This window comes from Macaca fascicularis, chromosome 6 (genome assembly GCF_037993035.2).
Source record: "Macaca fascicularis isolate 582-1 chromosome 6, T2T-MFA8v1.1".
In the NCBI taxonomy this organism is placed as follows: domain Eukaryota; kingdom Metazoa; phylum Chordata; class Mammalia; order Primates; family Cercopithecidae; genus Macaca; species Macaca fascicularis.
In genome coordinates, this window is record NC_088380.1 from 609,468 (window position 1) to 626,063 (window position 16,596).

General features: G+C 52.2%; 1 protein-coding gene and 2 long non-coding RNA genes across 7 annotated transcripts in view; 2 read left to right on the plus strand and 1 right to left on the minus strand.

Moving 5' to 3' along the window:
* The window catches only part of PDCD6 (programmed cell death 6), a 38,596-nt gene that overhangs the window by 18,436 nt on the left and 3,564 nt on the right, over window positions 1-16,596 (plus strand). For 2 of the 5 annotated variants that reach the window (XM_045394712.2, XM_065546033.1), the window contains 3 exons: window positions 9,143-9,187; window positions 11,486-11,644; window positions 16,217-16,326. In XM_045394712.2, the coding sequence (XP_045250647.2) occupies window positions 9,143-9,187; window positions 11,486-11,644; window positions 16,217-16,326 (314 nt within the window). The remainder of the gene's footprint in view (window positions 1-9,142; window positions 9,188-11,485; window positions 11,645-16,216; window positions 16,327-16,596) is intronic. The other 3 variants (XM_005556519.4, XM_073993023.1, XM_065546032.1) reach the window with 2 other exon arrangements.
* On the plus strand, window positions 138-5,341 carry LOC135971218 (uncharacterized). Its single transcript, XR_010587262.2, has 2 exons — window positions 138-3,852; window positions 5,095-5,341. It is a non-coding gene; the product is annotated as an uncharacterized lncRNA (long non-coding RNA).
* Window positions 2,686-5,274, minus strand: LOC135971220 (uncharacterized). Its single transcript, XR_012413540.1, has 2 exons — window positions 5,159-5,274; window positions 2,686-3,738 (listed from the first exon to the last, which is right to left on the minus strand). It is a non-coding gene; the product is annotated as an uncharacterized lncRNA (long non-coding RNA).

The window sequence follows — 16,596 nt, forward strand, 5'->3', positions numbered from 1 at the left end:
ATTTTCATTGTGTGATCTCCCATCTCCATTCTCCCCCTGAGACCCACCCACACTGATGTGGTTCATTTTCATTGTGTGATCTCCCGTCTCCGTTCTCCCCCTGAGACCCACCCACACTGACGTGATTCATTGTCATTGCTGCGTGATCTCCCGTCGTCTGAGGGGAGCACGGGAAATGTCTTCATGGCCCTGTGAGTGAGTGTTTGACCAGGTTGGGGCCCTTAGGACTGTGTTTTGCTAGGAACGTTCTTGGGCATTTCTTTTTACACAAGTGCAAGTTTCTTCGGGTCAGTAGATTTCAAGTTTTAAAATTTCATCCCAGGTAAGAAATGTAATTTTCCTCATAACCCACAACACACACCCTTTCATATACAAGTGTAACAAAAATATATTTCATAACCATCTTAGCAGTGCCTGGTGTTCCTGCTACTCTCCATTCTCCCCAACACTGGCATTGATTGGGTTGTGGGATTTCTGCCAGTCTGGTGGGTGTCACATGATATCTCCCCGTTGGGCTAAGCCCCTCTTCGTGTTTTCATTAGCCGTTCCTCCACATCTCCTCTTCTGTGGAGGGCCGGTTCAGCTCTTTTGCCCAGTTTTTGTTGTTTGAATTTTTGCACTTTTCTTTTATTATTCCAATTATTATGTTTTTGAGATAGAGTCTCACTCTGTCACCCAGACTGGAGTGCAGTGGCGTGATCTCAGCTCACTGCAACCTCCACCTTCTGGGTTCAAGTGATTCTCCTGCCTCAGCCTCCTGAGTAGCTGGGATTACAGGCGCACGCCACAACACCCAGCTAATTTTTGTATTTTTCCTAGAGATGGGGTTCCACCATGTTGTCCAGGCTGGTCTGAAACTCCTGACCTCAGGTGATTCTCCTGCCTCAGCCTCCCAAAGAGCTGGGATTACAAGCGTGAGCCACCATGTCCAGCCTGCCTTTTTCTTTTTCAAAAGGACTCTTTATAGATTATACCTATTCATTCCGGTGACTATCTGTGTGGCAAACATGGGTTTGAATCCACCAGGATGAACATGGAGGATCTCCTCTCTGGTGGCAGAAGAGACAGAGAGGGATAGGAGGGGAGGGAGAATCAGAGCCAAGAGGAGGCTGAGTCAGGTGGGGGTTACAGGCTGCTGTGAGGACTTGGCTGCTTCTCTGAGTCGGGTGGGATTAGCAGGGGATTTAAACAGAGGAACCACGGGATTTCCCCTGTGCATTTCTGCCATGGTTGGCTCAGCTGAACGCACCTCTTGAACAAGACTTGGCCGTGGACACCCAGAGGCCCTTGGGTGAGGGTTTACCTCCTGGCATGGCCACTGACACATCCACGTTTGGCGCCCACACGACTGGGCGGCCCCGAGACCTGCTCTGCCTGGGCTTCCCTTTGGTGGCATTTCTCAAGTTTGTCCCCTCTCAAGTCTGCCCCATCCGGAAAACCAAACACCTCTCTCTCCTACATGGAAACCCCCGTCAGAACCTCCCAACTCATGGCATCCCGTCAACATCACAGTCCCGACTTTCCCACACGGACAAGCCCATGGGACCCCCTGATGGGCCAGGACAGCGTCAGCACTAAGACACGCCCTGAAACTCACAGAAAGAGCGGACCAAGAAGACGAGAACTGCACCGGGCACTGAGAGCTGCAAACACCCAAGATACTGTCAGAGACGGAAAAAGGTATGGCCGTGGCTGACACAAAATGTTACTCAACATTTATCACAGGCCTAAATGGAGAACATAACAGTATAAAACCATTAGATAAAAACACAGGGGAAAATTTGTATGGCCTGGGGTTAGGTGAAAAGTTCTTAGACATGAAACCAAAGGCATGATTCATAGAAGATTGACAAACTAAATTTAGTCATAATTTAAAATTATAATTCTATAAAGCAATATAAAAATCTTAATGAAATGCAAACTATGGGCTAGAAAAAAAATACTGGTTAATCACACATCTCACAATGTACTGGCACGCAGAATATACGAAGAACCGTCAAAACTTAACCATAAGAAAGTAAAAACCCCAGTATTAAAGAGAAGGCAAATATTTTAATGGAGCCCTCATCAAGGAAGGTATAAGGAGGGCATATTGCCCGAGAAAGAGGCTCAACATCATAGAGATGCTGGAGAAATGCCAGTCAACAGTAGCTCTGCAAATCTATTAAAATGGCTAAAAACAGACAAAAACCACGGGCCAACCCAGCTTCTAGTGACGATGCAGAGGAACCGGGACCCTCATAAGCGGCAGTGGGAATGGGAGGGGTCCCGCCGGGCTGGACGTGGTCCAGGAGTTTCTTATTGAGTTAAGCACATCCTTACCACGTCATCCAGCAACCCCACTCCTGAAATTTCCCCCAAGAGAAAACTTAAACGTGCACACACAAACCTGCACTCAAGTGTTTAGGCCTCATTGCTCATTGCCAATAACTGGAAGAAAACAAATTGTCCATCGGCAGGAGAAGGCGTGAACCAACGCGGATGCTTCCACACAGGGGGCACCAACCAGCAGTGGAAACATGCACCCAAAATGCCCCAGGTCTCCCAGGCCACATGCCTGGTGAAGAAAGCTAGTTTTGGTGGGCACAGGCCGAAGGATGCCACCACATGACACCTTGGAGAAGACAGTGCTACCGTGTTGGGAAGCAGGGCAGTGGTTTCGAGGGGCTACGGGTGGAGGGGCGAATGGAGGCGCTCTCTGGGGCGAAGGCTGAGCACCTGCACCTCGCTGTGGGCTGCGGCTGAGAGGCTGTACAGCAGACACTGGCTTCAGTACATGCAGACTGAAGGAGGAAGGCGCCCACAAGTCAAAGACAGAGGGTGTCACCTCCATGAAACAAAAACATTAAAAAAAAAACCTCCTAAAATTAAGTATTTCTTAAGCACGTTGGACTTTGAGTTGACACAATCTGCCTGGGAGCATGGAACAAACCACCGGCTTGGCGACCCCGGAGGGAGAGGGTGGAGGGTTTAGACCTCAATTGAAGGGCTCATTACCTGGCTATAGGAAATAACAGATTTCAAAAGCGGCAGGGAGGAAATAATTTCTGCTGATGAGGTTGCATTTCCCCAGATAGCTGGCAGAGTAAATTAAAGCAATAGTGTAAAACAATGCACATCTTGATGGAATCTCAGGATCACAAGGTTGTGTTGAAAGAGATTTGAACATGTCCAGGAAAGAAGACAAATGAGCTGAATCTTGCAGCTGCCCTTCAATGGGGGAATGGGCCGGGTGGCAGTGATTCTCCGTGACATTGCAGGAATTCTCCTGGTTGGATCCTCAGGAGCCTTTTCTTCTTGTCCACACTCACCTTTGGGGGTTGGTGTGGGTCCTTGATAGTCATGACTGCACTCGGGGCCGGGGGCCTGCTGAGGCTGCTCTCCATGTTTCCAAAATGCAGGGGTTTGTTCCAGATCCTACTGCTCAGCACACAGAAAGCCAGTCACTGAGACGATGGTTACTGCCAGTGAAGAAGGCGTGCATCAGGAGCTGCAGGCTAGGAGATGGGAGGTCAGCCTCAAATGCATTTTCCTGACTGACTGTATAGCAGGGAAGAAATGTGACTATGTGTAAGGAAAACAGGAATTAGGGGGAGAGAGGAAGAGGAGTTGGTCAGGAGGAGGCAGGTGGCTGATCAATCATGATGGGTGAAGGGTTTGGTGTCTCACTGACCAGATGCCGTGATCTGCTGAGTCTCTGTTCCTTCACACTACCCGGGAGGCCTGATGGTCAGTTTCCTGAGAAAGGAACTCAAATAAGACACATGTCACATTCTCAAGTTTCAAGACCACAAGGATCCATTTCTATGTTATTCAGAGAAACCATGAACATCAGTTCTCTGCGACAATCAGGTCAGCTCAACACCAGACCCGATCTGCCATGACGCCTGCTGCTCAGCCCTCAGATAAAGTCCAGAATCCAGTGTCCTCTCTCCAACCCCAGCCTGGTCCCACACCCACACCTCCCCGCTACGCCCTGGGCCTCATTGCTGTCCCGCCGCAGAGGGGTCAGGGAGCTGCACACGCCCCGCGTGCACCTGGGCATGTGGCATATTTCAGATGCACCTGGTGTCACTGTTCGCACAAACCCGAGTGGGAAGAGATCCAAATGCTCGTTCACGGCAGATGGATGAGGGCGTCCCAGCAAGTCCCTCAGGGGAGTCAGCCAGCACAAGGTGAGGGACCTCCAGAGACATGAATGGGTCTCAGACAGTGTGTGAGTGGACGAAGCAGCAAAAACACACCCTGCTAGTTCAGTCAGTTCTGTTGAGCTCAGAATAGTCCACATCATGTTGATGTTTTTAACCTGGGGCTTACATTCTTCATTCAGAATATGGCAAGAACTTTAGAAGTCATCTAAAGTATCAATAATTTGAAGTCCTTTAATACAAAAAGTATAGAATATTACCTTTGTCACATAGCAACAGGGAAATGAAAAAAGAAAATTGACTTATGTTCTTTAATGGCTAGGAAAATATTCTTAAAAAGGTATCTCAAGCACAGGTGAATCTAAGAAATGACCAATTTCATTCTTTACATAGATAAATATAAGGTTAGATCCCTGTAAATAAATGAAGCCATTAAGGGTAGAGTCCCACAGATCACAGAACTGACCCAGCATCCAGCTCTGCTCACGATTTCAGGGAGTAATTTCCAGGCACAGGTCGAGCTGGAGAAGCTGGGGACCCTCATGGCCCCACTGTCCTTCCTGCCTCACAGGGTCTCTGAGGGGTGCCTGGAACATTTCCTCTTGGGCTTTGAAGATCATTTCACTGAAACGTGACATTTTCCAGGTGCCATGGGCCTGAGCCCAGAAACTTCACCTGCGACAGTGGCTCCCCAGGAGTGAGCACCAGGCACTGTCAGGGGTTCTCTCCCAGCACATTTACAAGGACTTGATGGGTTCTTCCTTCAGGAGCAATCCCAGTGGGCAGAAGGAGGGGATGGGAGACCTGGCAAATGCTCCTCCCCTGCTCTGTTCCGAGCTCCATGGGGCTCTGGCAGGCCTGACGTCTTGTGCAGATGAGGGATTAGGGTTCCTCCCCTGCCTCGCTGCTCTCAGGCCCTCATGGCACCCTCCCCACCCCCGTGCAGCCGGCGGACCCTGCTCCCACCCAGCTGTTCTCAGGACTCTCATCCTGCCAGGACGACGCCCTACCTGGAGCACCCGTTCCTGTGGCGCCCCCAGTCCTGCACTGCAGCGCTCACCCTGTCACCTCCATGGCGAGACCATCCTGGAACCGTGATCAGCCCATCGGTGTCATCCACTGTCCTCCTAGCCCATTTTCTCTGCTTGTTTCTCGTTCCCAAAACATCCTGAAATTACAAGAAATTAACTTTTTTCGTCTCTGTGCTTCTGAAGTGGGTTTGGCTTAATATAACATTGATGTATTTTTAAGGGGCATTTTTAAAGCTGTACTTTAAGAAATATTTCTTACATTCTTTTGAAGTTTTTTTTTTTCTTTAAGATGGAGTCTCACTCTGTCTCCCAGGCTGGAGTACAATGGCGTGATCTTGGCTCCCTGCAACCTCCACCTCCCAGGTTCAAGTGATTCTCCTGCCTCAGCCTCCTGAGTAGCTGGGAATTACAGGTGCGCACCACCATGCCCAGTTAATTTCTGTATTTTTAGTAGAGACGGGGTTTCACCATGTTGGTCAGGCTAGTCTCGAACTCCTGACCTCATGATTCATCTGCCTTGGCCTCCCAAAGTGCTGGGATTACAGGTGTGAGCCACCACGCCTGACTGGTTTTGTTTTTGTTTTTGTTTTTTTAATCAAATACAGTTGAGGCTCTCTTGGAGATCCCACATTAAAAAGAACTGAGACAAATCAGATCTCAGAGGCAGGACAGTGCCCTGTGAAGCACATGTCCAGTCCCATCACTGTCCTTCCCTCACGTGGGCCCAGGGATGTGGGTGATGGTATTTGTTGCCCCGGTGATGGAGCAGATTTGATCTGCCTGTGTGGGAAGGGGTTAACTCAACAGGCCTGGATTGCTCAGACCCTGCACGTTCCCAGGAAGGGCCCTTGACTGGCTCCTGGGAACTGAGCTCTTGCAGTGTTCTGACTGATGAGAGAGACTTGAGCCATGTTGCACTACTTTGCCTGGGTAGTTGACCAACAAGGTGATGGATGGCAAACACCTGCTTTCCCTGTGGGTGGCTGGAACTTCCCTGACTGACCCCCAGGTTCAGGAGAGCCTCCCTGGTCCGCACCACGGCACTAGCTGTCCCAGCTCCTTGCTGGAGGAATCCAGTGCACCCTGTGTGACTCCGCTGGGAGGGGCTCTGGAAGCGCCTGGCTTCCCCAGCAGCCCTTTCCCTTGGCTGGTTTAGTCTGTACCCTTTCAAGTTGGAGGGTGGTCTCAGGGACCCCCATGCAGTCTTTCATGCTTGCTTTCACCAGAAACTCACCTTGGCAGGGCTTCAGGGGAAGGGTTGGGATTTGGTGACAAGTGACTCCATGGCCTGGGGCCAAGCACAGCATCTACTTAGGTTTTCAGGCGGACGCCCAGGTATGTCTAGCACCTAATGTAACTGAGGCATGAAATGTCTGTGCGCCACGATGCTTCAGCTTGTTACGGGCAGTTAGGCCTTGTGGTGGTTCTCTCTTGGTTTCTCTCTTGGTTTCTGTGGAGAAGCCAGACCCTGCTGTGGTTGGCAAGGAAGGTGAGTGGAGATAGCAGGAGTGTCCATCCCTCAGGAGCCCTTTCTAGTGGAGCGGCTGCCTCTCTCTGATCCTTGATTCATCCCAGGGCAACCTCTGCTCTCCTGGGCAGTTCTTAGAATACTCCAGAAGACCCCAGTACAGCTGTCCGGTTCCTCCTGGACCCCAGCTCTCAGGAATGCACCATCTCTGCACTCTCCATGCGCGCCCATCTAGACGGCACCTGAGCTTCCCCATGCCTGCGCTGCAGGGTTAACATCTTGCTTGTGTTTGAACCTGTGTTGCTTTGGTTTAAAACTTGTTTGGTCATGTTATTTGCTGAGATGGCCCAGAGAAGCTTCTACTTATGATCAGGACACCTCACAGTGCAGCCTTCACTTGAGGACTTAGGTCTCATCCAGGTCCACACAGTCCAGGGCCACGGATGCAGAAGACAGAGGAGAAGAACCTCATGGCACGAAGACAGAGGATTGATTGCCCAGGAGGCTTCCAGGGGCTTTGGCTCCTGGGGCTTCTTGTCAGCGCTGGGTCAGAGCAGGTCACCCTTGTGTGCAGACACTAGGTTCCTGTACACAGCAGTGAAGAATGGGGGAAGACCAGATGGATTTGGGTGAGGCAGGGATGTTCCTTGGTGTTTAGAGTTTTCCTCTTTCTTTGCCTTGTGGGTTCTCTGTAGCTTATCTTTGTTTTTTGTAATACTAGTTTCCAGTAATTCTGACCTTTCCGAATACCTACTCTCCCTCCAGCTACCTGTAAAGCCTGCAGAAACGTATTCCTGCAGATTATCACTCTCTTCAGCTTAACAGATGCTCGTGGAGTGTTGCTGTGTGTGTGCCACGGGTTCAGGGTTCAGGTGCACCTGCCTTTGTGGGAAGAGCACAGCTTCCCTGCATAACTGCTGGAGGGTGGGATCTTCCCAAGGGGAAGTTGGGAGGTGCTCAGGCAGAGTAAACGGATTTAACTTCTGGGCTGGGAGAACATGGTAGCCCCGTGGAAGGCTCCCTGAGGAAGGAAAGGAAGGAGCTGGAGGGAGGGTATGTGCGTCTTAGGAGGGGACGCACTTCGGGTGAGAGCAGGCATGGCACTAGGAGGAGCCCCATGAGCCCAGAGTGATGACTCGTAGAGGCCTAAGGGACCGTGCCAGCACCAGAGTGATTCGTAGAGGCCTAAGGGACCGTGCCAGCACCAGAGTGATGACTCGTAGAGGCCTAAGGGACTGTGCCAGCACCAGAGTGATGACTCGTAGAGGCCTAAGGGACTGTGCCAGCACCAGAGTGATGACTCGTAGAGGCCTAAGGGACTGTGCCAGCACCAGAGTGATGACTCGTAGAGGCCTGAGGGACTGTGCCAGCACCAGAGTGATTCGTAGAGGCCTAAGGGACCGTGCCAGCACCAGAGTGATGACTCGTAGAGGCCTAAGGGACCGTGCCAGCACCAGAGTGATGACTCGTAGAGGCCTGAGGGACCGTGCCAGCACCAGAGTGATGACTCGTAGAGGCCTGAGGGACCGTGCCAGCAGACCCCACCGCGCGTGCTCCACCGGGAGCCTGACATTGTTCTCTGAGATCGGGGGCTGTCCCTGTGTGCTGCCCAGGACTGTGGCAATTTTGTGCATAGAAAAAACAACTGTGTGTCTAATACAGACGGGGTATGAGGAGAGCCACTGGTCTTTCCTGACATTAACAATATGTTTAGTTCATTTTCAGTGAGTATGGAAGTTATTGAAGGTACAGATCACTCTGAAAATAGGCTCTTGTGTGTGAAGGTCATCAGTGAATCTTCACCCTCATAGTTGGTAAATGGTTGTGAGCGCTCAAGGGTATCAGATTCTACAGCGAATCCGAGGATAGCACAGTCTTCCTATTCAGTTTCAGGGAAAATCATATAAAGCCCAGACCGTAATTTGTCAGGAACGTTTGCAGTGTGGTGATGGATGTCTTCACCGTGCTTTGGGATGATTGCTGAGGGAGAACGGAAGGAGGGGTCTGGTACTTGCACCTTTCGGTAGAATTAGTGTGAATGCCACAGCGACCGAGCTGTGCTCAGGTGTCTGCCGGCAGTGGTGGCCTTGACGATGGATTTTCTGAAATGGGAATTTGTGAAGTTCTCTAACAAAAGTGCAAACTTCTTAACTTGGCTGGTGGGTGCATCCTTGAAAAATTCCGTGTGTAAAATGATACAGAACCATTTCTTGGTTATCTGTTAAATAAGAGTGCGCGTCCAGCCACGATGACTGTGGACGGCCATGGAGGTCTGGCAGGCCACGGAGGACTCCCATACTCAGCAGGGTGTGACCCACCAGACAGTGCTTTGGCTCCTCCCAGGAGTCACGGCAGCTGACACGTCACCTGGAGTGTCTAGAAAACCACTACCCTAGAGCCCCTACTGCCTTTCCCGGGGCCTCCAGCTATAGACAAGGAACTCAGTGTCCCAGAAAGATTTTCCTTTTACTTTAACTCCTGTTGTTTGTTTTCAGGCACGTGGACTCCCTTTAATCCAGTGACTGTCAGGTCGATCATATGTAAGTATCGGCAGACGGACACGCCTGGGCTTCTTTGTATCCGACCCGCTTGGGTACCCACTTGTGTTTCCTTTGTCTGTGGGTCCGTATCACTTTCCTCCCTTCTGGAATACCACTTAGATGAGCGTAGGCCCTTTCATCCCTCTCCCCCCGTCTCTGTACCTTTTCATGTCTCTCCGTGTCTGTTTGCTTTATTCTTTATTCTGATTATTGTTAATGTACTGTTTGTTTAACCTGTCCTTTCAGTTTCTAATTCTAAAGATGACATATATTTAAAATTTCTAAATTATTAGTTACTTTCACATCTGGGTGTTTTTGATAGACATTGCATATTTATTTTTGTGATTCCATTCTTTATTCGAATATTTCATATGATAGTCTTCAGTTTTAAGAACATGTTTTTATTGAAAAGTGCTAGATATTTGTGACGTGGAGCTACTTGACAGTGTGTTTGAAGTCCTTGGGAGGGTGGTCTATAGCTGATTGTTTTTCCTGCTCAAGCCCACACAGAGTAACCAACTTCCTTGATGTTTCTGTAATTTTTGTTTGTTTTGTGGGTCCATGTGTAGCCTTAATGTGAGGGTCTGCATCATTTCTTTGGGTCCAGGGTCTCCCCAGCTGTACAGGTAGCCAGGTTTTTGCTTGTTTCTTTTAAGAGACAGGGTCTCCCTGTGTTGCCCAGGCCTGGTCTGGAATTCCTGGGCTCAAGCAATCCTCCTGCCTCAGTCTCCCAAAGAGTGGGGATTACAGGTGTGCACCCCCATGCCCAGACGGTAGCCGGGTGGGAGGTGCAGCTCCAGGGGCAGGCAGGTGTTCAGGAGAGTCATTCTGTGTCTCCATCCCCTGTAGCCGGGTGGGAGGTGCAGCTCCAGGGGCAGGCAGGTGTTCAGGGGAGTCGTGTTTCCATCCCCGCCCCACTTGATTTCTGGAAGGTTTCCTTTGCTGGGAGGTGCGGCCCCCTTCACTCCTCTTTAATATGGAATCCCAGGTTCAGTTCTGCCTCACAGGGACCACAGCAATGTGTCTCCAGGTTTCCCAGAGCAGCCTGGGGCTCATTCCTTCCTCTCCCATCCATGCATGCGTTTTAGTCTTGTGAGGATTCCCTGAGTTCCTTGCGAAGCCCGTGTGTGGTGAGGTGTCTGAGTCCTAGTGCTGGTGTAGCTGGGGGGCTTTTCCAGACGGTTGTGCCCGCTGGTCATGCAAATGTCGCCACAGCACACTGATGGAAGGAGAGAAAACCTGGAAGCATAGCAGTGGCAGGGCTCAGCCTTTAGTGCTAGAAAAGGTGTTGATAATGGGGAGCTACCTCCCCCCCAGAGAGGAAGGGCCTGGGAGCCACTCCTCTGCGGAACCCTCACCCTGGTGTGCAGCTCACCCAGCACCCTTCCCTGCTGGTGTCTGGTGCACAGTGGGTCCTGCACGCACCAGCATCGTCCACACACACCGTGCACGTCGTGGAACAGTCCTGTGAAAAACAGCCCCTGGTTGCACACGGGGTTGTGGACTGTTGGGAGGAAGCATCGATGCTGTTTCTCACATGATTTTTCATCCTGTGGATTTTCATTCAGTTGTGACGTATTTCCAATGAAACTAGGAGTAGTCGTATTGCAGTCCTATATTAACCTCTGTTCTTGAAAAGAGACCACGTGATTTATCGTTTTCTCTGCAGCAGTAATTCAGATTGAATTTTTCTATGGGTTTTAACCATATTGCGACTACGTGTAAAGGTAGTTGCAGATTCTTTTGTATTTGGACCTGGAGTTAGACTGAAAGCAAATAGGATGTAGGCGAGGGTCTGTTTCTAATTAAAGCAGGTTTTCCTGACAGGGCTGTTTCGAGCCTCCACCAGTGCTCTGGGTCCTGGAGAGTCAGAGGGTCAGCTCTGGGAATTAGATTCGTGTTCTAGGCCGAGACCCAGGAGCCAGAGGAGATGGGGCCACTCACCCTCCGTGCGCCTCGGAAGCTGAGTGTGAAGCTCTGCTCTTCTTTCCGTCATGGCTGCGGCCGGATTTCCTCGCACATCCTATTGCACGGCCTGCCTCACAGCTGCAAGCGCACCTTCTCATGGGACTTAGGGGGCCAGGGCTGGGGGACAATCCCTCACACCCCCACCCAGGGCAAAAGTGACAAGACTTTTAGGGATTTCGCCCCTATTCACAGACAGGCATGCATTGCCCAGCCCCTGTTAGTGATCAGCAGTGGGGCCCCGCCAGGCTCCGAGGGCGGAGGTTTGGTGGGAAGCCTCGAGTGAGTTTGCTGCGACTGATCTTTTGTTGCTTGACTGTTCCTCTGTCTCAGCCATGTTTGACCGTGAGAACAAGGCCGGTGTGAACTTCAGCGAGTTCACGGGTGTGTGGAAGTACATCACGGACTGGCAGAACGTCTTCCGCACGTACGACCGGGACAACTCCGGGATGATCGACAAGAACGAGCTGAAGCAGGCCCTTTCAGGTTTCGGTAACTCACTCATCCTGGCTTGTGTAGCGTGTTTCATTTTGGAACCTAGGAGCCGTTGAAGTTTTTTAAACCTTGTTGAACTTAACTGATTGTCTAACCAGGCTATGTAAAGTTTTTGTTGACATCATGCAGGTTCGTATTTGATATTGCTCATGTCGGAAGGCGATCCTTGACACGGATACGTTTATGCAGTTTTTTATCCAAAATGAGATAAGGGCTATGCAAGCCATTTGTCTTTTGTGAAGTGGAATGATGTTACGAGCAAAACTGAGAATGTGGCTTTTGAAATCATTTAAAAGTGGATCCGTGAAAATACCGTGGGGCAGGGCAGCTTATATTTCATGATAGATCAAAGCGTGTTGAAAAGGTGACAGTCAACCTAAGAAACAGCTGTCAGTCACCAGGTCCAAACCGTGCGCCTCAGAAGGGGCGTCAGGCAGATTGCGTGCCCATTCTCAAGTGTGCTCGGCGTGTGTGTGCTCGGCGTGTGTGCGCACACGTGTGCCGTGCACCTCAGAACAGCATCAGAGAGGCGGAGCACGTGATCATTCTCAAGTGTGTTCCACAGGTGCGTACTGTGTGCATGTGTGTGAACGCGTGTGCACACACGTGTGACAGTGTGCCGTGGGTCTAGGAGTGTTTACAGGGCCCGTCCAGAGTGCGTCCATAGGGCCTGTCCACGGGCTTCCTGTGCTAGTCTCAGGTCTGAGAGGAAGCAGGGGTTCTATTTACAGAGGAACAACGGACATGTTTGGGGCCAGCCTGAGGCTCTTGGTGGCTGCACCGAGATTCTAATCCAGGCGGATTTCATCTGGCCCCTGTATGAAGCCGCTTCCGTGATTTACTTAAAAGGCTCCTTAGAAACAGTGAGGAAAATTCGATTCTGCTTGAGTACCTCTGAGATAACTGGAGTCTCACTTACCTAAGCACGCCGCCTCTCCTCGCGTTTCCTCCCAGCTTGCACTTTATGGCTGCCTTTCTTTCTCTTCTCTTTCTCACCTTACAGGCTTGTCCACAGGGCTGGCTATGCACACTGGGTCTCAAGAAGCAGTTCTGAGCTGACCAGCTGCGAGCCAGGATTTGGGCTGGATGGCTCTGAATTGGCACTTGGAATGCAGCTGACCTTGCTGTGTCCTTGGGTGGGGGAAGTGGAGGGAACCCTGGCCGGCTCCTCTTCCCTGGAGCAAGTACGGAAGGGCTGGGAGGGAAGGATGCCACCCTCCACAGAGAGCGGTCCTGGGGCCGGGGAGGCCCGTGCTGCCGAGTGCGGCCAGGACCACATGGACTTCAGGACCAGCCTGGAGTTATTTTTAGACAAGCGACCTCTGGTGCCACAGACATCTTTTCCCAACCTTGTCAGGCCCCAGAGCTCCCTTTGCCTCGTGCCGGTGACCACCGGTCCTCAGAATGCGCAGTGGAAGTTGCTGTGGACGGTGCTGCCTGCTCTCTGAGGCCCTCTTCGTCCTGGTCTGGCGAAGGACTGCCCAGAAAACTGTGCTGAGCTGTGGTGGGAGGCACGGCCGGTCACACAGCCTTCCTGGTGCTCCGGAGCGGGCAGGCCTCCTCGTGTTGTGCGGTGGCAGAGCCCTTCCTGACTGCCAGGCTTTCCTGGGTGCGGTGTCCCATCGCAGCGTTGTCTCTGGTTACCCTGGCAAGTTTCCTTCTGCGCTTGGTTCTTGATGTCCAGGACCATCTCCCACATCTTCCGTGGAAAGGAGCATTGTCATCCTTTTTGTATTTTGATTATTTCAAAAGATTTCCTATAATAACTCTTAGGAAGTCGGCCCCAGAAGCAAAAATTCTTCTTTGGTCTTGGCCCTTACGAACAAGTGTTCTGCTCTCAGATGAAGCAGGGAGGCTGCACTTGAGCTCAGGGGCCGGCACAGGGAATCACCAGGTGGTGGAGCCTGCGAGATTTCTCCCCGGGTGTCTCTGACGGGGCCACGTGTGGATTTTATAATCCACCCGTTCGTTTTTTAAGCCTTTATTGTTAACCTCAACTGTGTGCCACGCTCAGAGACCGGAAGTGAAAAGGTGAGGAAGGCGTCCGCACGTTCGGGCACCCAGCACCCGGGCCGGGCCGGCCGACTCAGCACGTGCCGTTAGGTTGCCGTAAACAGCCAGCGAGACTCTCCCCTCTGGTGGGCAGTGGGTGTCTGAGAAAGGCAGTTGGGCGGAGAACAGCTCCGCCGCCGTGGCCCTTTGCCACTGTGCCAGGCCCCCCAGAGCTGGGGGAGCCCCAGGGAGCCTCATCCTGTTGAGTGGGGGCAGCTTGTATTTTCCCTGGAGGTGGAATGGATGAGATTTCCAAGGAGGTCACGGCTCTGCTTGCTGGTTCACAACATTTCAGCGAGTCCGAAAGAGGAGAATGACCTTGGAAACGGGTGTGTCGGGGTGGGCCCAAGGGTGCTGGTCGTCTCACATGGGCTGACTTTCATTAACAGAAACTCAGAAGCAGTTGCGGCTGGGTTTTGGCTTCTCAAATAAACATTCTTCTTTTAGTTCGTTTGTTCTTCCCTCATTTTACTAGTCTGACTCTGCCTTTGTTTTCCCTTCACTGTTACTGATGACCAAGGACGCTGGAAGTTAGTTCCAGAGGCAGCGGGGTTGCTCCTGTTGTCTGTGCAGACTGAAATTCCTGTGCCTCTGTCAGCAGCTCTGCTGTCCTTCCCCAGCCTTGGCGGGAGGCCAGTGATGGCCTCTGTCCCCTGTGCACCCCAGTGATGGCCTCTGTCCCCTGTGCACCCCAGTGATGGCCTCTGTCCCCTGTGCACCCCAGTGATGGCCTCTGTCCCCTGTGCACCCCAGTGATGGCCTCTGTCCCCTGTGCACCCCAGTGATGGCCTCTGTCCCCTGTGCACCCCAGTGATGGCCTCTGTCCCCTGTGCACCCCAGTGATGGCCTCTGTCCCCTGTGCATTCCCAGTGATGGCCTCTGTCCCCTGTGCACCCCAGTGATGACCTCTGTCCCCTGTGCACCCCAGTGATGACCTCTGTCCCCTGTGCACCCCAGTGATGGCCTCTGTCCCCTGTGCACCCCAGTGATGGCCTCTGTCCCCTGTGCACCCCAGTGATGGCCTCTGTCCCCTGTGCACCCCAGTGATGGCCTCTGTCCCCTGTGCATTCCCAGTGATGACCTCTGTCCCCTGTGCACCCCAGTGATGACCTCTGTCCCCTGTGCACCCCAATGATGGCCTCTGTCCCCTGTGCACCCCAGTGATGGCCTCTGTCCCCTGTGCACCCCAGTGATGGCCTCTGTCCCCTGTGCACCCCAGTGATGGCCTCTGTCCCCTGTGCACCCCAGTGATGACCTCTGTCCCCTGTGCATTCCCAGACAGGAGTGTCCCTGTGGCCGTGTCCCAGCAGGCCGGGCTGTCTGTCCTCAGCAGGCCGGGCTCACCCGCGGTACAGGTGCAGGGAGTGAGGAGGTGGGAATAGTAGGGACCAGAAGAAGTGGCAGCTGTTCACAACTCTGCCATCTCTTTCTGAATGTAACGGGAGGTCCTGTCTTCTCAGCTTGCAGGGAAGGAGGGTCCGAAGCAACTCCACTGTTGCACGTTTAGGGACCCCTGAAGTTAAATGGCAGAACGCCCTGACCACTCTGGAAGGCACTGTGTTCATGTGTGTGTGCTTGACTCTTTATCCGTGAAGGGGCTGTTTGTGCAGGCGATTAACTGTGAGATTCAGACAGTAGGTGCACACATCCCTGCAGAGATTCCAGCAGGGCTGAAAACCAGTAAAAACAGATCGGCACCTGGATCTTGCCTCCTGAGTCAGTAAGGCTGCCACAGTCACGAAGGCAGTGGGATTTCGAGGGAGGCAAGGGAGGGAGGCAGGCGGGGCGTGCTCTCCAAGGTGCCGAACACACCTGCTGCCTCCACACGTCTTCAGAGCCCTCTCCCTGTGGGAGGCCTTTTTCAGGACAGGCTCGGTGAACTGGAAACGAAATCCTAGCCCTTGGTGGCCCTGCAGTGACTTGGACCTTTCCGAGGTCACCCTGCCACTGTGCCCGTCAGTCCCTCATGGCGGGTGGGGCACATCCCCCAGACACTCCCATTTCTTGACATTGACACTTTGTATAACTGGAAACCTTCTGTGAAATTTTAGTTTTCAAAGCATTGTCTGGTGACAAGCAACCCAGGGCGGTGAATCATTCAGAATTTTCTTATCTAGGTTAATAAACATAATAAAATCAATAAGGACTTTGAAAGTAACTCCACTGGGTTCACGAACTGAGCGTGGCCGCCCTGTGGGGTGGTGGTTGGTGAGTGCTTCCCTGGGGTGAGTAGTTAATTCACGAGAGTGACCGATGGCAACGTCCCACTCGCTCCTCCTTCCAGGGTCCTGGTCTCGAGGGGTCGCTCCATGCACTGCAGATGTGAGCTCATTACACAGCGACGTATTCGGGAAGCGTCTCAGTTCTGAGTGCCTTTGAGTGAATTTGCACTTCCGTTCGCACCCAGCCTTGCATCGTGTGTGTTAGAGGCTGTGGGCCTTGGGAGGGAGGGGTGGGCGTTGGCACATACCTCCCGTCTCTCCCAGCCCTCTCTGACTCCAACTTTCACTCTTCAAGGCTACCGGCTCTCTGACCAGTTCCACGACATCCTCATTCGAAAGTTCGACAGGCAGGGACGGGGGCAGATCGCCTTCGACGACTTCATCCAGGGCTGCATCGTCCTGCAGGTGACGGAGTGGCTTTGCCTGGGTTTGCTGTGGTGGTGGGAGGGGTTCGCTTGCCAGCGTGATGCACCTGACCTTCAATCCAAGGAGTCAGGCGTATGTAGAATTAGTTTTTGGAGCTTGTAAGACTGAGTCTCATCTTTGGAGAAGTAGCTGGTTAGTGGAAGTGTAGACAAACATGTTTTCCTCCCCTTGGAAATGGCATAGAGCAGCCCATCTGGAAGACGCTGTTTTTGCAGTATCCGGTGGGTTAGTTACACGTATGTTCTGGTG